The 23,960-nt window shown below is 46.4% G+C and overlaps 1 protein-coding gene across 2 annotated transcripts in view; it reads left to right on the top strand.

Annotated features, from left to right (window-relative positions):
- LOC112251445 (tumor protein p53-inducible protein 11) overlaps window positions 1-23,960 on the top strand; it is a 94,946-nt gene that overhangs the window by 51,407 nt on the left and 19,579 nt on the right. For both annotated transcript variants that reach the window (XM_042301900.1, XM_042301899.1), the window contains one exon: window positions 18,610-18,749. In XM_042301900.1, the coding sequence (XP_042157834.1) occupies window positions 18,621-18,749 (129 nt within the window). In that variant the 5' untranslated portion in view covers window positions 18,610-18,620. The remainder of the gene's footprint in view (window positions 1-18,609; window positions 18,750-23,960) is intronic.

The following is a 23,960-nucleotide window of genomic DNA, read 5'->3' as shown; positions in this document are numbered from 1 at the left end:
GGTAGGTAGGTACGCACGTCAGGTAGGCACGTCAGGTAGGTACGTCAGGTAGGTAGGTAGGCACGTCAGGTAGGTAGGTGGGTACGTCAGGTAGGTAGGTGGGTAGGTAGGTAGGTAGGTAGGCACGTCAGGTAGGTAGGTAGGTCAGCTTTGACGTGTAATATACACCTCCAGTCCACTAACTCCTCCACTGAAGGGGGCTTCCCAAATGGCACCCTGTACCCTTCAATATATAAGGATTCATTGAGGATGCAGACTTGGTTGAGTGTGAGGGAAACGGTTCACTTGAACCAATCATCACCGCAGCTAGGCAGGCAATCATCACCGCCGCAGCTAGGCAGGCAATCATCACCGCCGCAGCTAGGCAGGCAATCATCACCGCCGCAGCCAGGCAGGCAATCATCACCGCCGCAGCCAGGCAGGCAATCATCATCACCGCCGCAGCCAGGCAGGCAATCATCACCGCCGCAGCCAGGCAGGCAATCATCACCGCCGCAGCCAGGCAGGCAATCATCACCGCCGCAGCCAGGCAGGCAATCATCACCGCCGCAGCCAGGCAGGCAATCATCACTGCCGCAGCTAGGCAGGCAATCATCTTGGTCGCACAGTCTGGTTGGTGCCCACTATTTGGGGTGTAGCTTAGCATATTTATCCCAGTAACATCAGCTTTGACGTATAATATACACCTCAGCCTTGGTTGAGTGTGGAGTGTGAGGGCAAACGGTTCACTTGAACCAAATCACGTATTTATACTCCATAACTTATTCCAAAGTCCAAATTCAAAATGGATGAAATATATTTCTCACCCATCTACCCACAATACCCCATTTTTTTGAATACCGAAAATTTGAATACTGTCCACAGGTCGACTCTAATTTAAGTTGTAGTGACATCTCAGGGATGATTTGAAGGAAATTGGATGCACCTGAGCTCAATTTGGAGTGTCAAAGGCACTGTCAATACATTTGCAAACCGTCTCATGATGGGGTATTATGGGTGAGAAATATATTTCAGCCATTTTGAATTTGGGCTGTAACTCAACAATGTGAAATAAGTTTATGGAGTATAAATACATTCTGAAGCCACTGTATTCTAGAAGATATTTCTATCTCTCCTGTTGATTTACGGCTGGCTTCTCACCACACTATGAGCACATTGCGCCTATCTCTGTGTTGTGTAGGGCAGTAGAGACCGGTACCTGTGATCTACCATGTGACTCTTAACAGGGAATCCTCTGTTTTATAAGGAGCTGTCATGACGTCGAGCGGTGTCTCTGTCTTCACCCAGCCAGCACCAGCGAAGTCTAGTTGTCAGACATAACTAGGCCTGTTGATGGAGGTGGTAATGGAACAGTCTGTTGATGGAGGTGGTAATGGAACAGTCTGTTGATGGAGGTGGTAATGGAACATGAACATTAGCTGTAGTAAAGTTAGCCTGGTCCCAGATCTGTTTGTGATGTATAGCCAAGTCCTATTCCTGTGGTCGTGACGAGTGCACAATCAGAACTGGGATCAGGCTAGTAAAGACTGGCTGTCAGACATACGAGGGCTGTTGATGGCGGTGAGTGGAACTGTGAAGCTTCACCCTGATGAAAGCAGCTTGGCTTGTTATTACATGTAATGCACTGGAGCGATGGCCATCTTTCGATGCCTTTTCTCCAGACAACTGTGCTGCTTTTAACACGATCTGTCTCAGGGGCAGGCGTTACTGAAACAAAGTTTTTTTCCTTTTATTTAACTAGGCAAGTCAGTTAAGAACAAATTCTTATTTTCAATGAGGGCCTAGGAACAGTGGGTTAACTGCCTTGTTCAGGGGCAGAACGACAGATTTGTATCTTGTCAGCTCGGGGATTTGAACTTGCAACCACTAGACTACCCTGCCGCCCCTCCACTCTAACCACTAGGCTACCCTGCCGCCCCTCCACTCTAACCACTAGACTACCCTACCGCCCCTCCACTCTAACCACTAGACTACCCTACCGCCCCTCCACTCTAACCACTAGGCTACCCTACCGCCCCTCCACTCTAACCACTAGGCTACCCTGCCGCCCCTCCACTCTAACCACTAGACTACCCTGCCCCTCCACTCTAACCACTAGGCTACCTACCGCCCCTCCACTCTAACCACTAGACTACCCTGCCGCCCCTCCACTCTAACCACTAGGCTACCCTGCCGCCCCTCCACTCTAACCACTAGGCTACCTGCCGCCCCTCCACTCTAACCACTAGGCTACCCTGCCGCCCCTCCACTCTAACCACTAGGCTACCCTGCCGCCCCTCCACTCTAACCACTAGGCTACCCTGCCGCCCCTCCACTCTAACCACTAGGCTACCCTGCCGCCCCTCCACTCTAACCACTAGGCTACCCTGCCGCCCCTCCACTCTAACCACTAGGCTACCCTGCCGCCCCTCCACTCTAACCACTAGGCTACCCTGCCGCCCCTCCACTCTAACCACTAGGCTACCCTGCCGCCCCTCCACTCTAACCACTAGGCTACCCTGCCGCCCCTCCACTCTAACCACTAGGCTACCCTGCCGCCCCTCCACTCTAACCACTAGGCTACCCTGCCGCCCCTCCACTCTAACCACTAGGCTACCCTGCCGCCCCTCCACTCTAACCACTAGGCTACCCTGCCGCCCCTCCACTCTAACCACTAGGCTACCCTGCCGCCCCTCCACTCTAACCACTAGGCTACCCTGCCACTCCTCTTTGAACCTGGTGAATCCAGACGGAATTAAATCTTCTAGGATGCCTTCTGTAAATCCATCAGAGAACTTATTGTCCCACGTTGCTCCTGTAATTGTTTTTGGCATAAAACATTAGCCTTGAGGCTAACTCTATAACCATGAAAGTTAATGTGTTTGCTAGGCTAAATACGCCACACCCTGTGGCTAACAAATCTGTTACTGGGATAAATATGCTAAGCTACACCCCAAATAGTGGGCACCAACCAGACTGTGTGCATACAAGCACACAGTCACTCCTAATACAGGGACTTTAATCTGGTTTTGGCTCCAAGCGGCACTGCCCGAAGTGGTGATGATTGCCTGCCTAGCTGTGGTGATTGGTTCAAGTGAACCGTTTCCCTCACACTCAACCAAGGCTGCATCCTCAATGAATCCTTATATATTGAAGGGTACAGGGTGCCATTTGGGAAGCCCCCTTCAGTGGAGGAGTTAGTGGACTGGAGGTGTATATTACACGTCAAAGCTGACCTACATTTGAAGTCGGAAGTTTACATACACACCTTAGCCAAATACATTTTAAACTCAGTTTTTCACAATTCCTGACATTTTAATCCTAGTAAGAATTCCCTGTCTTAGGTCAGTTAGGATCACCACTTTATTTTAAGAATGTGAAATGTCAGAATAATAGTAGAGATTTATTTCAGATTTTTGTTCTTTCATCACATTCCCAGTGGGTCAGAAGTTTACATTCACTCAATTAGTATTTGGTAGCATTGCCTTAAACAATTTAAACTTGGGTCAAAGTTTCCCACAGTAAGTTGGGTGAATTTTGGCCCATTCCTCCTGACAGAGCTGGAGTAACTGAGTCAGATTTGTAGGCCTCCTTGCTCGCACACGGTTTTTCATCTCTGCCCACAAATGTTCTATAGGATTGAGTTCAGGGCTTTGATAACCACTCCAATACCTTGACTTTGTTGTCCTTAAGCCATTTTTCCACAACTTTGTGTCCAAATACCAAATGGGTTCCTCCTTTTGTTAGCGCGTTTGGTAAACAAATCCAAACTCACGAGGCGCGGGCAAGTCCAGGCGAAAGCTCAGCCGAAAAGTTTAAAAAGTTATATTACAGTTTTGTAGAAACATGTCAAGCAATGTATAGAATCGATCTTTAGGATGTTTTTAACATACATTTTCAATAATGTTCCAACCAGAGAATTCCTTTGTCTTTAGAATTGCAATGAAACGCAGGTCGCTCTCACGTGTGCGCACGTGATCAGCTCATGGCACTCTGGCAGACCTCTGGTCGAATCAGCTCTCATTCGCCCCCACTCCCCCCGCCTTCACAGTAGAAGCCTGAAACAAGGTTCTAAAGACTGTAGACATCTAGTGGAAGCCTTAGGAAGTGCAATATGACCCCATAGACACTGTATATTCGATAGGCAACCAGGAAGTGGGAAATCTTTTTCACGTTTTCGCCTGCCATATGAGTTCTGTTATACTCAGACATCATTCAAACAGTTTTAGAAACTTCAGCATGTTTTCTATCCAATACTACTAATAATATGCATATATTAGCTTCTGGGACTGAGTAGCAGAAAGTTTACTCTGGGCACGCTTTTCATCCGAATGTGAAAATGTTCCCCCCCCCTATCCCAAACAGGTTAAAGGCACAGTCAACTTAGTGCATGTAAACTTCTGGCCCACTAAAATGGTGATGCAGTGAAATAATCTGTCTGTAAACAATTGTTTGAAAAATGGGCTGAGCTCACCTCCCCGTGGAGGGGTTAGTTGACTGAGCTCACCTCCCTGTGGAGGGGTTAGTTGACTGAGCTCACCTCCCCGTGGAGGGGTTAGTTGGCTGAGCTCACCTCCCCGTGGAGGGGTTGGAACACGCATGCTCAAGGGATTGATTTAAAGAGAGCAATGCAAAGGGAGAGAGTGTAGTGTAGCTAGAGCGAGTAGAGAGCGGGACTTCAGTGGTCCCTGGTTAATCTCCCTGCTGCTCTATAATGACCTTAGTATTCCCTGGTTTTATGTTCATCTTAAGTAGGCTTGCTATGAAAACCTTATTAGGTCTCTTGCTCTCTCGTTGTTAATTCATCAGTCGTGTGTTTTCCCCTTGATAGAGTCCAACACACTGTACACAACCCCCTTAGAATGAAAATGCATTGACTCTCTACCAGGGGGAAAGAGGGACTGAAAACTGTTTTGTCACTAGGCTCTTTTCATTGATAGTTGGATTAGGACACGGCCCTCACTGTTCCAACCCTGGGGTCACATGACTAGTTTCATAGTTTCATATTGTCCTTTATATTATAAAGCCCGTCAGCCCACACTACATGGATCACTGTCACCATGCTATGTGAACAATATCCTCTCTTGTATTTGGGCTCTCCTCCATTGCATTCCGCTTAACTTTCTTAGAAAGCCGTACTCTGGCTCAACTGAAGCCAATCAAGAGAGCACAGCTGTCAGAGACATCCAACACTGATCCTTGTAGACAGGGCTCTGAGCGGCTTCCAGCTATAGGAAGACCTCATAAGGCACCAGCATCTCATACATTATGGGTTCCTATAGCTGGGAGCGTCTCAGGCGTTATGGGTTCCTATAGCTGGGAGCGTCTCAGGCGTTATGGGTTCCTATAGCTGGGAGCGTCTCAGGCGTTATGGGTTCCTATAGGCTGGGAGCGTCTCAGGCATTATGGTTCCTATAGCTGGGAGCGTCTCAGGCATTATGGTTCCTATAGCTGGGAGCGTCTCAGGCGTTATGGGTTCTATAGCTGGGAGCGTCTCAGGCGTTATGGGTTCCTATAGCTGGGAGCGTCTCAGGCGTTATGGGTTCCTATAGCTGGGAGCGTCTCAGGCGTTATGGGTTCTATAGCTGGGAGCGTCTCAGGCGTTATGGGTTCCTATAGCTGGGAGCGTCTCAGGCGTTATGGGTTCCTATAGCTGGGAGCGTCTCAGGCGTTATGGGTTCCTATAGCTGGGAGCGTCTCAGGCGTTATGGGTTCCTATAGCTGGGAGCGTCTCAGGCGTTATGGGTTCCTATAGCTGGGAGCGTCTCAGGCGTTATGGGTTCCTATAGCTGGGAGCGTCTCAGGCGTTATGGGTTTCTATAGCTGGGAGCGTCTCAGGCGTTATGGGTTCCTATAGCTGGGAGCGTCTCATGTGTTCACACCGAGATCAGTTTGTGGGATAGAGATTTCTCATGTGTTCACACCAAGATGGGATAGGGATTTCTCATGTGTTCACACCAAGATGGGTTTGTGGGATACCTGAGAGCAGATTAATTATGTAGTTGAAGTATAACATGTGTTTCTGTTGGAGTCTGAAGTGGAGGGGCCCATAAAGCATAAAGCTTTCGTCAGCTTCATTAAAAAGCTTTTATAAAAAGCAGATTTCTATCGTTTCATTTTGAGGCAGGAATTAGGTGGCAATGTTTCAATAACAAGAGAAGGAGAAGGGTAAGGGTGTAATTGGTATATCCATGAATCACTGTTATTACCTGATAACATACTATTTCTGCCATTCTAGAAAGGTGATATTTAATCCTGTCAAGCCTGTCTATTATTGGTGATTATTCATTCCAGCTTGTGCTCCAGCTTGTGCTCCAGCTTGCTGTAATCTTCTTAGTAGGTGACTGTTTTCACATGGTTTCCAAAGTAATCAGAGGCAACCTGACCTCCAGTTCTGGACCATGTGTGGTCACCTCCAGTTCTGGACCGTGTGTGGTCACCTCCAGTTCTGGACCGTGTGTGGTCACCTCTAGTTCTGGACCGTGTCTGGTCACTGTGGTCACCTCCAGTTCTGAAATGACATGCCTCTTTCTCACATTCATATCCTTGTCTTTTCTCACTATTTCTGTCATAAGATCCTTGGCTTCTTTTACTCTCCTAGCTAGCTAAAAATCTCAATTATTTATCTCATCAAAACTTAGGCTGACCTAGTTAACATTCCATTCCTTATCTTTGCTTTTCAGGGCTCACTTAAAAAATGAAACATTTAGCCATATCTCAAGAGGACAGGGGTGTATTCACTAGGAACCAAACTAAACGGTAGCAAACCAAATGAAACGGGGGGACCTACCAAAATGTATTAAAAAAAACAACTTGGTTTCATTGAAAACATTTTCCATTTGGAGTAAACGGAGTCTGTTGCAAAATGTTTTACAACTTACGTCATGTAATGAATACACCCCTGGTACCTCAGTCGGGTGGTGATGTTCGCTACACCCCAGGTGGCGATGTTCGCTACACCCCTGGTACCTCAGTCGGGTGGTGATGTTCGCTACACCCCAGGTGGCGATGTTCGCTACACCCCTGGTACCTCAGTCGGGTGGCGGTGTTCGCTACACCCCTGGTACCTCAGTCGGGTGGTGATGTTCGCTACACACCATGTTCGCTACACCCCTGGTACCTCAGTGGGGTGGCGGTGTTCGCTACACCCCTGGTACCTCAGTGGGGTGGCGGTGTTCGCTACACCCCTGGTACCTCAGTCGGGTGGAGATGTTCGCTACACACCAGGTGGCGATGTTCGCTACACCCCTGGTACCTCAGTCGGGTGGTGATGTTCGCTACACCCCAGGTGGCGATGTTCGCTACACCCCAGGTGGCGATGTTCGCTACACCCCAGGTACCTCAGTCCCACTACACCCCTGGTACCTCAGTCGGGTGGTGATGTTCGCTACACCCCAGGTGGCGATGTTCGCTACACCCCTGATACCTCAGTCGGGTGGAGATGTTCGCTACACCCCAGGTGGCGATGTTCGCTACACCCCTGGTACCTCAGTCCCACTACACCCCTGGTATCACACATGCTGTTTCTGTTCTAGAAGACATGCAGAAAGTAACATTTAAAGGGATAGTTAAACTATCATTTTACTTTCTTTTGTTACTGACTTTAGTCCCCATGGGGATATTTTGTTGCAGTGTCATGTACATGTTTAAATTGGCATTTAAATACAAAACAAAATGGACAATACAACTTTCATAACAGTTACAATAAAACATGTGGAGAAGAGTTTCCGCATCCTTCCCCACTACTTCTCAGCATCCTTCCCCACTACTTCTCAGCATCCTTCCCCACTACTTCTCAGCATCCTTCCCCACTACTTCTCAGCATCCTTCCCCACTACTTCTCAGCATCCTTCCCCACTACTTCTCAGCATCCTTCCCCACTACTTCTCAGCATCCTTGCCCACTACTTCTCAGCATCCTTGCCCACTACTTCTCAGCATCCTTGCCCACTGCTTCAGACAGAGCAGAAATTTGTTCTACAAAGCAGCATCAATAAATTGCACCACTAAGTTACCTAAATATCCTGAAATAACTATCTTTTTGACATGGGCTTTGGTCTAAATGACACAATTACCAGAAACATATTTTTTTTTTAGCTTTCTTAAACAATCTTAATCTGGACGATTTGATCAAAGTTAGTCTGCTTTATTGTTCCAATTTTGTAGTATAGTCCTCTGGCCTTGCGAAGCAGACGAGTAGGTCGTCCCCCTCAAAGCCCTTTATTCCCTAAGGGGAGCTCTAGGTAGAGTGAACTGATCCACTCCGTAGAGAGCAAAGTCATTTTAATTTAAGATGAAGCATCACTTCAGACACACACCGCAGCCAAGTGAGTCAGCCTGAGAAAATACCTTTGTTGTCAAGGGGAGTATCAATAGTGAAGAAGCAGCCATGCCATTCCATTCCATTGGTGGTTGCTAGGTAACTGCCTCAGCATCTCTGCTATAGTCAAAGAGGACTGTGTCTTGAGATCGGGGGGGGGTGAGAGATACCTAGTCAGTTGCACAACTGAATGCGTTCACCTGAAATTTCTTCTGCATTTTAACCCAACCCCTCTGAATCAGAATGATATACAAGAGTGTTTGTGTGGCGTGTGTTCACGCGCCTGTGTGTTCGGTCATGGGGTTAGTTCACGTCCCACTAATCTATACATCTGAGGCACATCCCATTTGCTGCTCTCCCTGATGGGTTCAGGGAACTTAGGTTGTGTCCCATATGGCACCCTATTCCCTATATAGTGCACTACTTTTGACCAGGGCTCTGGTAAACCGTGCACTATTATAGAGCACAGGGTTCCGTTTTGGACTCAACCTGCGAGAGATTCCCTTCTCAGCTCCATAATCTAATAGTTTTAGGAACTATTCTCACAGTAATTATATACTTTGCACACGAACCACCGCCTGTTTTAAAGTAAGAAATCAGGAATTTATTTACGTTTGAATGCCGGTACAGTGAAACTGCGAATGGCTCATTAAATCAGTTGGAAACGGGCCTTCTTAGGAAGGATGTGGATTGGCCTTGATGCGGCACGCTTTTAAGGTTCTGATTGTCTGAAAGCGTCCGGACCGGTCTCTTCTGCTGTTGTTAACTCTTGAAGATGCTCCTGGGAAGATTGGCTAGCCAGCCGTGTTGATGGTTCCCTCTCAGTGTTGAGAGTAGTAGGATTGTCCCACTTAGATGAGCTTTTCTCGACATTTGACTAATCAGCCGTACCAGTGATTGTCCGAGAGGGGAGTTTTCTCCTCACGTTGATCGAGTTTGAACCACTTTACACGTGTAGCTGCAGCTTGTTCTGGTCTTGTCTGGGAGGTGAGTTTATTTTCTTCACCTCGTGTTGAGGTTCAACGTTCCAACCATTTCAAACGTGTAGCTAGGCTCCACGCTTTTCTGGGTGAATGTTCATTCCTGTTACCAATCCTTTTATGCACTCTGGCCGAAGGGGTCGGTTCCGTCAGTCTGACACACTCTCTGACCTCGGGGCGTGGCTACTTACTATGCCCAGTTTATAGGAGAGAGATTCTCTTATACCTCCTAAATCCCGTTCATATTTCATATACAACGTTAAGGATGGAGAATACATACATGTAGTGTAAATACTTTTCAAGTTACAGTATTTCCTTTAAAAACCTTTTTTAATGACATCACAAAATCAAAACCAATATAACGTAAGTTTTCTGTAGATCATCTCTGACCATTCCCCACATTCTTATATTAGAAATATTGTTCCTGTATTTGCTTTAGAACTGTTTGTTTCTGCGGGAAGACTGTCTGTTAACAACGTTTTACTTTGGTTAATACTAGAAGGGAAAAGAGTCCTCTTCTCCTGTAATTTACGACAGGGTGTGAGCTGTCAAACCAGCAGCAGCTCCCTCTTCTGTGGGTGAGATTTCTGGTTATTCAAATTTTATTTGTCACATGCGGTCGGAGGCCGAGCAGTTACCATACCACACGGTGATGCAACCCGTCAGGATGCTCTCGATGGTGCAGCTGTACAACCTTTTTGAGGATCTGAGGACCTTGCAGTGAAATGTATACTTACAAGCCCTTAACCAACAATGCAAATAGTCTGTGTAGCCATTTGATTAGATGTTCAGCAGTCTTATGGCTTGAGGGGTAGAAGCTGTTTAGAAGCCTTTTGGTCCTAGACATGGCGTTCCGGTATCGCTTGCCATGTGGTAGCAAAGAGAACAGTCTGTGGCTGGAGTCTTTGACAATTTTTATCCAGCCTGGTAAAGAGGTCCTGGATGGCAGGAAGCTTGGCCCTAGTGATGTACTGGGCCGTTCACACTACAGTCTGTAGTTGCCTTGTGGTTGGAGGCCAAGCAGTTTCCATACCAGGCACTGATTCAACCTTTCGGGATGCTCTCGATGGTGCAGCTATAGAACCTTTCGAGGATCTATGCCAAATCTTTTTGAGGGGGAATAGGTTTTTTGTGCCCTCTTCACAACTGTCTTGGTGTGCTTGGACCATGTTAGTTTGTTGGTGATGTGGACACCAAGGAACTTGAAGCTCGCGACCTGCTCCACTACAGCCCCGTCGATGACAATGGGGGCATGCTCGGTGCTCCTTTTTCTGTAGTCCACAATCATCTCCTTTGTCTTGATCACATTGATGGAAAGGTTGTTGTCCTGGCACCACACAGTCAGGTCCCTGACCTCCTCCCTATAGGCTGTCTTGTCGTTGTTGGTGATCAGGCCTACCACTGTTGTGTCATCGGCAAACTTAATGATGGTGTTGGAGGCGTGCCTGGCCGTGCAGCCATGAGTGAACAGGAAGTACACTAGGGGACTGAGTACGCACCCCTGAGGGGCCCCTGTGTTGAGGATCAGCATGGCGGATGTGTTATGTACCCTTACCACCTGGTGGCAGCCCGTCAGGAAGTCTAGGGTTCAGTTGCAGAGGGAGGTGTTTAGTCCCAGGGTCCTTTAGCTTATTGATGAGTGTTGAAGGCACTATGGTGTTGAACACAGAGCTGGAGTCACTGAATAGCATTCTACATCTGACAAAAATATCTAAAGACACTGAGGCAGCAGACTGAGAAAATTAATATTTGTGTCATTCTCAAAACTTTTGGCCACGACTGTACACTGTTTCTGATCAATTCGATTTATTTTAATGGACAAAAAATAGATTTTCTTTCAAAACATGTACATTTCTAAGTGACCCCAAACTTTTGAACGTTATTGTACGTGTCAGTGTATGTCCTTATTTTGGTGGTGTTTGTCATATCATGGAACGGCACCCGGGTCCCATCTGGAGGGTTCCCACCCGGTTCCCATCTGTAGGGTTCCCACCCGGTTCCCATCTGGAGGGTTGCCGCTCTGCTCAGCCTATCATAATTTCCCTCACCGCCAGGCAGTTAGATTACTAGCTTCTGGCTCAGTACATTTGTATAATCAAATCCAACTTTATTTGCCACATGCGCCTTACCGTGAAATGCTTACTTACAAGCCCTTTAACCAACATCCTCTGTGTGTGCAGGTAGATAGCTATTTTAATCATCTTTTCATTCTTCTCTCCCTCTAATACATCCCAGCTGGGCAATTTGGCATTTGTAAAAAAAAAGTCGATTTTTCTCCTTGTCTCTTTTCGGGGTCCGTTGCTTTCGCAGAGGGGGCGGGCCCTTCTAACTGGGTTGATTTTTAAACTTTCAAAAGGAACACGAGGCCCCTCTGTGTCTGCTCACAATGCTTTGGCTTTAATTTCCCCAATAGAACACCACTTTGTCTTATCTCAAATGGTACTCCGTTTCCTGAAGAGTGCACTATGGGCCCCTGGTCAAAGGGTAGTCTGTAGTATCTTCATGTGTTAATGGTTATTATACACACTGGCTATTATTAGAATGAGCTCCACCCACAAACAAGGGACAAACAGGCATATAATAGCCAGCTGTCCCATAGCCCTGCTTTCTGCATCGAGTCTTCATCGTGAACAGGCTGCCAGCTGTCCCATAGCCCTGCTTTCTGCTTCGAGTCTTCATCGTTAACAGGCAGGCAAACACAGGCAGTCAGACGGAAGAGGAGAGCCTTTCCGCGGTAACGGAGTGACGCTGAGACTCACGTTTTCACTTTAAAATGTATGCCAAGCAATAAAACAATGGTTGCAAAGTTTTACAAACCTTTTTACCTATATGCAGAAGTCTACTTTTAACAATTGCCACTGAACATTTTAGTAAAACACATTTACTTAAGGTACAGTTTAGATGCAAAGTTTGGTAAAAGAATGACAGATTTTCTTTGGGGGGTCCCTTGCCGATTTATTTGGACAAGGTGATCTTTCTGCTTTTGTATGTGTTAGCCTACCTGTTGTATTAAAAAAAAAACGATTAGAGTAGGCTATAGCCTATGCATGGGTGGAGAAGCAGGGGTAAGTTCTTTCCAAAGGAAACTTTAACTATGGGTTAAGCTATAGTTTACTACATTGCCTGGCAATTAACATTCATAACCCATATTTTGTCTCTGAAAGACATCCTGCTCCTAAATGGTAGGCTGTATGCAAAACATCTCTTCAAACGACGTCTATCCTATTGGTTGAAATTGCCTAATATAATGAGCCATGTACGAATCTCCGGTAAATTAACCTATTTCTATTGGTCATTTTTGATATTGCGTGCAGAGTGAAATTGCAGGGGCCAAGGCTGGCAAGCGTGCTTGTGTCTCATATGCCTAAAATAACAACATTGCGTTTTGGGTTCGGGACCAGTGCCCATCTCTCCACCCTCTACTGTACTGCATGGTACTGTAGTGAACTGTACTGTAGTGAACTGTACTGTAGTGTAGTGTACTGCATGGTACTGTAGTGTAGTGTAGTGTAGTGTACTGTAGTGTAGTGTACTGTAGTGTAGTGTAGTGTAGTGTACTGTAGTGTAGTGTACTGCATGGTACTGTAGTGTAGTGTACTGCATGGTACTGTAGTGTAGTGTACTGCAGTGGTACTGTAGTGTAGTGTACTGCATGGTACTGTAGTGTAGTGTACTGCATGGTACTGTAGTGTAGTGTACTGCATGGTACTGTAGTGTAGTGTACTGCATGGTACTGTAGTGTAGTGTACTGCATGGTACTGTAGTGTAGTGTACTGCATGGTACTGTAGTGTAGTGTACTGCATGGTACTGTAGTGTAGTGTAGTGTACTGTAGTGTACTGCATGGTAGTGTAGTGTACTGCATGGTACTGTAGTGTAGTGTACTGCATGGTACTGTAGTGTAGTGTACTGCATGGTACTGTAGTGTAGTGTATGGTACTGCATGGTACTGTAGTGTAGTGTAGTGTACTGCATGGTACTGTAGTGTAGTGAACTGTACTGCATGGTAGTGTAGTGTAGTGAACTGTACTGCATGGTAGTGTAGTGTAGTGTAGTGTAGTGTAGTGAACTGTACTGCATTGTAGTGTAGTGAACTGTACTGCATGGTAGTGTAGTGAACTGTACTGCATGGTAGTGTAGTGTAGTGTAGTGAACTGTACTGCATGGTAGTGTAGTGTAGTGAACTGTACTGCATGGTAGTGTAGTGAACTGTACTGCATGGTAGTGTAGTGAACTGTACTGCATGGTAGTGTAGTGAACTGTAGTGTAGTGAACTGTAGTGTAGTGTACTGTAGTGAACTGTACTGCATGGTAGTGTAGTGAACTGTACTGCATGGTAGTGTAGTGTAGTGTAGTGAACTGTACTGCATGGTAGTGTAGTGTAGTGAACTGTACTGCATTGTAGTGTAGTGAACTGTACTGCATGGTAGTGTAGTGAACTGTACTGCATGGTAGTGTAGTGAACTGTACTGCATGGTAGTGTAGTGAACTGTAGTGTAGTGTAGTGAACTGTAGTGTAGTGTACTGTAGTGAACTGTACTGCATGGTAGTGTAGTGAACTGTACTGCATGGTAGTGTAGTGAACTGTAGTGTAGTGTAGTGAACTGTAGTGTAGTGTACTGTAGTGAACTGTACTGCATGGTAGTGTAGTGAACTGTACTGCATGGTAGTGTAGTGTAGTGAACTGTACTGCATGGTAGTGTAGTGTAGTGAACTGTACTGCATGGTAGTGTAGTGTAGTGAACTGTACTGCATGGTAGTGTAGTGTAGTGAACTGTACTGCACGGTAGTGTAGTGTAGTGTACTGTAGTGAACTGTACTGCATGGTAGTGTAGTGAACTGTACTGCATGGTAGTGTAGTGAACTGTACTGCATGGTAGTGTAGTGTAGTGAACTGTACTGCATGGTACTGTAGTGTAGTGTAGTGTACTGCATGGTACTGTAGTGTAGTGTACTGTACTGCATGGTAGTGTAGTGTAGTGTAGTGTAGTGTAGTGAACTGTACTGCATTGTAGTGTAGTGAACTGTACTGCATGGTAGTGTAGTGAACTGTACTGCATGGTAGTGTAGTGTAGTGTAGTGAACTGTACTGCATGGTAGTGTAGTGTAGTGAACTGTAATGTAACTGTGGTTTGTCAACTTAGATTTCCCGTTAAGGCAGATTTAAAAAAAAAAAATAATAATAATAATTAAATTGCATATTTTTCAGTCACTGCTATCAGAGCGACACGTTTTAATCACTTATTCAAAAACAAAATTATAATTTTAAAAGCACAAATTACTTGGCATGTCTACCTTTTTTACTTCTGTAAACTTTCATAATCCTAGTGAGATACTACAGCGTATCATAAAGCTATATTGTGGGTGTTTTTGATAACAGAATGACCAGACACTAGTCAATATTTCTTAAACTTTAAAGGCAAATAAAATCTGCAAAAATAAATAGAAATGTTGATTTTAATTCAACATAGTGTTTTTGATCTATTTCTACACCTGAACTTTTTCGAGTAGATGTGTTTTTTTAAGACTCCTTTTCCATCTGTGTGACTATATATCAAAGCCTTTTGTTTATTCCTCAGTTTTACTTTGGGAAATGGTTAAGACGTGTCTCTTTGCCTTCATTTCTCCCCCAAAATATAGACTCTTAGCTTTCCCATGTTGGTGCTCATGGGTCATTTTTCCCCCATGGAAATGGTATGATTCAGATGACCTTATCTAGATTAGGGAAGACAATTTTTATGGATTGATCAATTAAATTTGAGTTATGTTTGATCCATAGGGGTTTTATTAGTACTGTTTGTGTAAGAATGATGTGAATCTCACCTTTTTATTTTTTTTACCTATATCACATTAACCCAACTCAGGGCTCTGTCCTCTCTCTCCGTTCCTGCATTTGAATCACCACCTATAAATACCCTTTAATGTCAGCCAAACTGTGACCTCATACAGCTGGTGAGGAAAAGGGCTATTCTAGGATCAGTTTTTGATCTCATAATGCACGAGATATCCTAGATCAGCACTCCTATTCTGAGCTTTATGAATGAGGCCAGCTGTTCTCTGTCTTAGTCTGGATTGATATCAGTTGGCCAAATTTGGGGGGGGTAGACTTGTGACTATAGCCCCAGGTTCCGACCCTTCGGGAATGGTCCCCACTTGACCCAACTAGACATTCAGAGCAGTAGTTAGTGAAAATATCTGAGTGACAGTCCCAGATTCAGCAGGATACATCCAACTTAAGGTCAGACTGCTCAGAACTATGAAATCAAACAAACATAAAGTAAAAATGTTTGTCTTCTGTGCCCATATGAATAACCCCTATGATGTAACTGGAATGATGAGCTAGATGTTCTTCTTCTCTGTTTTTGATGAGCTAGATGTTCTTCTTCTCTGTTTTTGATGAGCTAGATGTTCTTCTTCTCTGCTTTTGTTTGATTATTTTCACTGCCATACTGTGTTCCATCTTGTCCAGCCATCTTGTCTCAAGAGGACCACAATGGAAATAAGTCCCAGACTGTATTTTGTTATCCTCCATGATATTATTCATGTGCATGTATTGGCTTTTATCCACTTTTTATTATTATTATTATTATTATTATTATTATTATTATTTTTTTTTAATAGTCGAATTAATAAACTAAATTGACTGTGAAATTCATTGAGTCTGAGTCATAAATCCACCGTTAGTCTGGCAGACATCTGATTATTGTATATAGATTACTGTTGAGTGTGGAAACTAGTGGGAGACTTGAGGCGTCCTGAGACCTACTGCATTATGAAGACACTGATAAATGAGTGGAGATTTGTTGCAGACCTGTTTTGTGCTGACATTCCACTCTGTAATTTTGTCATATGCTGTTACCCAGGCTATGGATGTTGGGGAAAGAGAAGTGTGTTGCTGTGGGCAGTATACTGTAGACTCTCAGTGAGAATGTTAGCACAGACTGTTTGTTACCCAGGCTATGGATGTTGGGGAAAGAGAAGTGTGTTGCTGTGGGCAGTATACTGTAGACTCTCAGTGAGAATGTTAGCACAGACTGTTTGTTATCCAGGCTATGGATGTTGGGGAAAGAGAAGTGTGTTGCTGTGGGAAGGAGTTGAGGCTGATTCATGTCAAGTGATGCAGGTTAACCTGTCAGGTGTGTGGAGTGAGGACTATGCCTCAGGATATATACTCACACCATTGTGTGCAGGCTGGCATAAGTGGAGTGGTCTCACACAAGCCCACAGGGAGAGGGAGATTTCGTCAAGCAGTGAAGTCTCAGCTCTGTCCTCGTCTGCATCGAAGTAGCTGTCCTTGCCACCATGCTCGATACGACATAGTAAAGAGGCTCAGAGAGAATGCCACTGAATTGCTTGTTCACATCCTTGTGTACTTTTGTATGTTTTAACCCCACGGTCTGTTGGCAGTTTTGTTGAGCAGGTGTTTCAATGCCGTGAAGAAGGGTATTACGTCTGAGGCAGACTCAGTTCAGCTTATTTCTCCAGTCAGTAGTTCGAATGGAGCTAGGAGTGTTTTCATGTTTCAAACATGTTCTCAAAATGCCATTGTATAACGTAGGTAGATGACCTACATACCTGTATAGCGTAGGTAGATGACCTACATACCTGTATAGCGTAGGTAGATGACCTACATACCTGTATAGCGTAGGTAGATGACCTACATACCTGTATAGCGTAGGTAGATGACCTACATACCTGTATAGCGTAGGTAGATGACCTACATACCTGTATAGCGTAGGTAGATGACCTACATACCTGTATAGCGTAGGTAGATGACCTACATACCTGTATAGCGTAGGTAGATGACCTACATACCTGTATAGCGTAGGTAGATGACCTACATACCTGTATAGCGTAGGTAGATGACCTACATACCTGTATAGCGTAGGTAGATGACCTACTTACCTGTATAGCGTAGGTAGATGACCTACATGCCTGTATAGCGTAGGTAGATGACCTACATACCTGTATAGCGTAGGTAGATGACCTACATGCCTGTATAGCGTAGGTAGATGACCTACATGCCTGTATAGCGTAGGTTGATGACCTACATGCCTGTATAGCGTAGGTTGATGACCTACATGCCTGTATAACGTAGGTACGTCAGCTTTGACATCGGCGTTAAACTAGTTGAAATGTATTTTTCCATATATAGACACACACCCTACGTGTGTGTGTGAGTAAAATCAACTACATATGCACTGAGCTTGTCTGATACTTTTAAGCACACTGTTTTGATTAAATAATTCATCAAATTACTCAGCATGATGGTCGCACTGTTTAAAACAATTACAGCGAGTGCCTGCGTGACTGGCGAACGTTGTCTCTCTCTCCTACCTACTACAGCAAGGGTTTGTTGTGCTGCGACGCCATTTCAGCCATTTCGTTTCTTTCTTGTTTCTGACCTGAAAAGTTCTGTTACCGAAATCCCTAATTTGTTTACGAAAAACATTCCATTTTCCCTCAACCCTTGCTATCTTTACGATAAACATGTAAGCATCACATGCATGTGACCAATAGGGCCTGACCGATAGCCTATCATAATTACATCAATAAGTTGGTTATAACGAACTCCGAACACCACAACACGTGACCGCAAAATGGATGTGGAGGATGTGAAAAAGAAACTCGAAACAGGCATATGTTTACTGGTTGCTCAGGAGGGAAAGGGAAAGTCAGATCTGTGGAAGACATTTGACTTACTGGTTTGGGACTGCCTGTGTCTGCAGTGGACCGGGTTGGGACTGCCTGTGTCTGCAGTGGACCGGGTTGGGACTGCCTGTGTCTGTAGTGGACCGGGTTGGGACTGCCTGTGTCTGCAGTGGACCGGGTTGGGACTGCCTGTGTCTGCAGTGGACCGGGTTGGGACTGCCTGTGTCTGCAGTGGACCGGGTTGGGACTGCCTGTGTCTGTAGTGGACCGGGTTGGGACTGCCTGTGTCTGTAGTGGACCGGGTTGGGACTGCCTGTGTCTGCAGTGGACCGGGTTGGGACTGCCTGTGTCTGCAGTGGACCGGGTTGGGACTGCCTGTGTCTGTAGTGGACCGGGTTGGGACTGCCTGTGTCTGTAGTGGACCGGGTTGGGACTGCCTGTGTCTGCAGTGGACCGGGTTGGGACTGCCTGTGTCTGCAGTGGACCGGGTTGGGACTGCCTGTGTCTGCAGTGGATAACTCACACCCTCTCCACCCTCTCTCCTCTCAACCTCTCCTTTTCTTGTTGATTTTTCACATGATTGTTCTGCATGGAAGGGACCATGCAACCTAAGAGTTTTTGTTTTCAGTCCATAATTGCTAAATGTGTCTCTGTCTCTCTCTCGGTCTCTCTCGCTCCAGGTTATTGTGCCATGGCCTCTAAGTCACATCCTCCTCTAATGAAGAAACACAGTCAGTCAGATCTGGTGAGCCGGCTGAAGACCAGGAAGATACTGGGGGTCGGGGGAGAGGATGACGATGGAGAGGTGCATAGGTCAAAGGTCTGTATCATTTTTAGATCCTAAATATACAGAAAAAGGTGTAGCGTTTTGCTCATTGTCCATCATGGTGAATCAATCATGGGCTTGGTGGCTGGAGAAAGATTCTGCATGGTTGAATCCATTAGAGGTAGTGTGCAAGTGGATAGAATGGAGAATACCGACTGGCTTTTTAACTGAGTTCATAGATTATTACCCATCATGCAACATGACCGCTCAATCACACTGGCACGCTATTGTGAAGGTAATCATTCTTAATAAACCATTATGTTAATTTAAGATAATCTATAGTGCTTCCACGTCTTGAGTAATATCAGTTTCTTGATTACTTGCTTATTGCAGCACAATGTACCGAATGATAACATGTCATCACTCTCTGTCCTTTGTATTGCCTTGGCAGACAATACATTGGCCCACCTCTCACTTTGTTCTATTGTGTTTACTGTAATCCCCTATTACAATCCAGTGAATGTTGACCTTCTGCCTGCCTGCTGAGATGCTTTGTCCTCTGAGATCCTGTCTTGCCCCTCACTCTTCCCTTCCCTCACTTTCCCTCCCTCTCTCTCGCCCCTCTTCCCTCCCCTCACTTTCCCTCCCTCTCTCTCGCCCCTCTTCCCTCCCCTCACTTTCCCTCCCTCTCTCACTCACTCACTCAGTCACACAGATGCTTAGTGAGAGAGACAGATATTAGAGGTACACGACACAGTCACTCAGTTCTACTGGAGACACACGATGCCAAGAGTGGGTAAAGCTGTCATCAAGGCAAAGGGTGGCTACTTTGAAGATTTTCAAATATAGAATATATTTTGATTTGTATAACACTTTTTTTTTTTGGGTTACTACATGATTCCATATGTGTTATTTCATAGTGTTGATGTCTTCACTATTTATTCTACAATGTAGAAAATAGTCGAAGAAAAACCCTTGAATGAGTAGGTGTCAACTTTTGACTGGTACTGTATATTAGGACGATGTTGATTTAACAGCATTCTTACATAGGTATTTATCATGTCCAGGTGAGAGAGGGCAGTGTACAGTGCAATGGTGATAGTGGTATGTGAATTGAAGTGGGTCTAGGGTGTCAGGTAAGGTGGAGGTGATATGATCCTTGACTAGTCTCTCAAAGCACTTCATGACGACAGAAGTGAGTGCTACGGGGCGATAGCCATTTAGTTGAGTTACCTTCGCTTTCTAAGTCACATGAACATCTTGATACAAGTGGGGACAACAGACTGGGATATGGAGAGATTGAATGTGTTTGTTAACACTCCAGCCAGCTGGTCCTTCACATGCTCTGAGGACCCGGTTTGGGACGCCGTCTGGGCCGGTGAGGGTTAACACGCTTAAATGACTTACTCACATCCGCCATGGGAGGAACGAGAGCACACAGTCCTTGTGAGTGGTGGGGGCCTGCGTCGGCTGTTTTCCTCAAAGCGGGGGAAGGTGTTTAGCTTTCCCGGGAGCGAGGCGTCGGTGTCCGTGCTGCCTGGCTTTTCCCTTCTTATAATCCTTGATTGTCTGGAGTCCCTGATACATCGGCCTCGTGTCTGAGCCGTTAGATTGGATACACAACACTACTGTACAGACTAGCCAAAGCTACTGCTACAATAATTTTTTTTTTGGGGGGGAGGGGTGCTGTGGGATTATTTAAGATGCTTTTGAAGAGGTGTAGGGTTTCAGATGTTTTCAGAAGACGGGCAGGGGACTCTGCTGTCCTACCTTCAGGGGGGGAAGACGGACATGGGGGACTCTGCTGTCCTAGCATCAGGGGGAGATGGGCAGGGACTCTGCTGTCCTAGCATCAGGGGAAGATGGGCAGGGACTCTGCTGTCCTAGCATCAGGGGAAGATGGGCAGGGACTCTGCTGTCCTAGCATCAGGGGGAAGATGGGCAGGGACTCTGCTGTCCTAGCATCAGGGGGAAGATGGACAGGGACACTGCTGTCCTAGCATCAGGGGAAGATGGGCAGGGGACTCTGCTGTCCTAGCTTCAGGAGGAAGACGGGCAGGGGACTATGCTGTCCTAGCTTCAGGGGGAAGATGGACAGGTTCTCTGCTGTCCTAGCTTCAGGGAGAAGACGGGCAGGGGACTCTGCTGTCCTAGCTTCAGGAGGAAGACTGGCATGGGACTATGCTGTCCTAGCTTCAGGGGGAAGACTGACAGGGACTATGCTGTCCTAGCATCAGGGGGAAGACGGACAGGGACTCTGCTGTCCTAGCATCAGGGGGAAGACGGACAGGGACTCTGCTGACCTAGCATCAGGGGAAGATGGACAGGGACTCTGCTGTCCTAGCTTCAGGGGGAAGATGGACAGGGACTCTGCTGTCCTAGCATCAGGGGGAAGACGGGCAGGAGACTCTGCTCTCCTAGCTCCAGGGGGAAGCTGGTTCCACCATTGTGTTGCCAGAACAGAGAAGTGCTTTGGCTGGGCTGAAAGGGAGCTGCCCTCTTGAGCATAGCCTCTAGGTAACGTGGAGGCGGTTCCTCTTGAGCATAGCCTCTAGGTAACGTGGAGGCGGTTCCTCTTGAGCATAGCCTCTAGGTAACGTGGAGGCGGTTCCTCTTGAGCATAGCCTCTAGGTAACGTGGAGGCGGTTCCTCTTGCTGCTCTGTTGGGAAGCACCCTGGTCTTGTAGCGAATGTGAGCTTTGACTGGAAGCCAATGGAGTGTGAGGAGGAGTGGGGTGATCAGCTATATAAACGTTTGACTTATAAGAAAGAAGAATTTAGTTCCGTAACACAATTTTCTGCTCGTCTGCCAGTGTTAATGATTCCATCTCCCCTGAGGAGAAAAATAAATGTTATTGGAATTACAAGTAATTGCTTTGTTATCTGTAGACTAGCAAACACAGACAATGAAATGGTGTTGTTTTTTGTTTTTCAGTTGAGTTGCCGTAAGCACCTCATCAGCCTCCGCTCAGACGACAACACCCCTGGGAGATAACAATCATATTACAAATAGAGAGCGGGAGGTTGGTGTGGAGGAAGGTTTAGTCTTAGGACGCGTGCACACACACACACACACACACACACACACACACTTCGTCCTTGTAAACAAAGGAGGGAAGTCGGCCGGCTGTTAGCCACTGTCCTTCTGTTTCCTGCCTTTCGCCGTGCTCTGAAACAAACATTTTACTTAGGCCAGTGATATTGTCCCCGTCCCCCCCCGGCCTTGAGCCACATCTCGTCTGCTGTAAAGCACTCTGACTCCTGTGGTGCTGGGAGAGAATACTATGCAATGGTTCTGGCATGAAGACCGATACAGAAGGATGTAAGTGTAGGCTACGCACTGGATCACAATGAACTGAACAATGACATCGGTACAACTGTGATTTGTACTAGGATGGTCATTGAGTTGTGTGTGTTTTTTGTTGTTGCCAAGGCTGAGAGATGAGGATCGGGGAATGAGAATAGCAATGGACTGAAGAGGACTCGAGGGCAGTGGGATATCATATTCATCAGTATTTCAACTCCGTCTGTCTAAATGCAGCCTGGCTTTGTCTCTTAAGTGATTTGGTGTCAAAGCTAGACCATAACAGTTTAGATTACCGTATGCTCCTCTCTCCTCACATTGTGTATTTCTTCCTTTTCCTGTCCCATTTCTCTTCCCCTCCTCCTGTTTCTCCTGTTCCTCCTCCTTCCGTTTCTCTTCTCCTCCTCCCGTTTCTTCTCCTCCTCCTCCTCCTGTTTCTCCTCCTGTTTCTCCTCCTCCCGTTTCTCCTGTTTCTTCTCCTCCTGTTTCTCCTCCTCCCGTTTCTCCTGTTTCTTCTCCTCCTGTTTCTCCTCCTTCCGTTTCTCCTGTTCCTCCTCCTTCCGTTTCTCTTCTCCTCCTCCTGTTTCTCCTCCTGTTTCTCCTCCTCCCGTTTCTCCTCCTGTTTCTCCTCCTCCCGTTTCTCCTGTTTCTTCTCCTCCTGTTATTCCTCCTCCCGTTTCTCCTGTTTCTTTCTCCTGTTTCTTCTCCTCCTGTTTCTTTCCTCTGTTTCTTCTCCTCCTGTTTCTCTCCTCCTGTTTCTCCTCCTCCCGTTTCTCCTGTTTCTTCTCCTCCTCCCGTTTCTCCCGTTTCTTCTCCTCCTCCCGTTTCTTCTCCTCCTCCCGTTTCTTCTCCTCCTCCCGTTTCTCCCGTTTCTTCTCCTCCTCCCGTTTCTTCTCCTCCTCCCGTTTCTTCTCTCCTCCGTTTCTCCCGTTTCTTCTTCTCCTCCTCCCATTTCTTCAACTCCTCCTCCCGTTTCTTCTTCTTCTCCTCCCGTTTCTTCTTCTCCTCCCCGTTTCTTCAACTCTCCTCCCGTTTCTTCTTCTTCTCCTCCCGTTTCTTCTCCTCCCGTTTCTTCTCCTCCGTTTCTTCTTCTCCTCCGTTTCTTCTTCTCCTCCCGTTTCTTCTTCTCCTCCCGTTTCTTCTTCTCCTCCGTTTCTTCTTCTCCTCCGTTTCTTCTTCTCCTCCCGTTTCTTCTCCTCCTCCCGTTTCTTCTCCTCCTCCCGTTTCTTCTTCTCCTCCCGTTTCTTCTCCTCCTCCCGTTTCTTCTCCTCCTCCCGTTTCTTCTTCTCCTCCTCCGTTTCTTCTTCTCCGTTTCTTCTCCCCGTTTCTTCTCCTCCTCCCGTTTCTTCTCCTCCTCTCCCGTTTCTTTCTCCTCCTCCCGTTTCTTCTCCTCCCGTTTCTTCTCCTCCTCCTCCCGTTTCTTCTCCTCCGTTTCTCCTCCTCCCGTTTCTTCCTCCGTTTCTTCTCCTCCGTTTCTTCTCTCCGTTTCTTCTCCTCCCGTTTCTTCTCCTCCCGTTTCTTCTCCTCCCGTTTCTTCTCCTCCGTTTCTTCTCCTCCCGTTTCTTCTCCTCCTCCTCCTCCCGTTTCTTCTCCTCCCGTTTCTTCTCCTCCTCCCGTTTCTCCCGTTTCTTCTTCTCCTCCCGTTTCTTCTCCTCCCGTTTCTTCTCCTCCTCCGTTTCCCGTTTCTTCTCCTCCGTTTCTTCTCCTCTTTCTCCCGTTTCTTCTCCTCCGTTTCTTCTCTCTCCTCCCGTTTTCTTCTCCTCCGTTTCTTCTCCCCTCCCGTTTCTTCTCCTCCCGTTTCTTCTCCTCCCGTTTCTTCTCCTCCCGTTTCTTCTCCTCCCGTTTCTTCTCCTCCGTTTCTTCTCCTCCCGTTTCTTCTCCTCCCGTTTCTTCTCCTCCCGTTTCTTCTCCTCCCGTTTCTTCTCCTCCGTTTCTTCTCCTCCCGTTTCTTCTCCTCCCGT

Source organism: Oncorhynchus tshawytscha, linkage group LG19 (assembly GCF_018296145.1).
Source record: "Oncorhynchus tshawytscha isolate Ot180627B linkage group LG19, Otsh_v2.0, whole genome shotgun sequence".
NCBI classification, from domain to species: domain Eukaryota; kingdom Metazoa; phylum Chordata; class Actinopteri; order Salmoniformes; family Salmonidae; genus Oncorhynchus; species Oncorhynchus tshawytscha.
The sequence above is the reverse complement of the archived record's forward strand: the minus strand, read 5'-3'. Positions and strand labels throughout refer to the sequence as shown.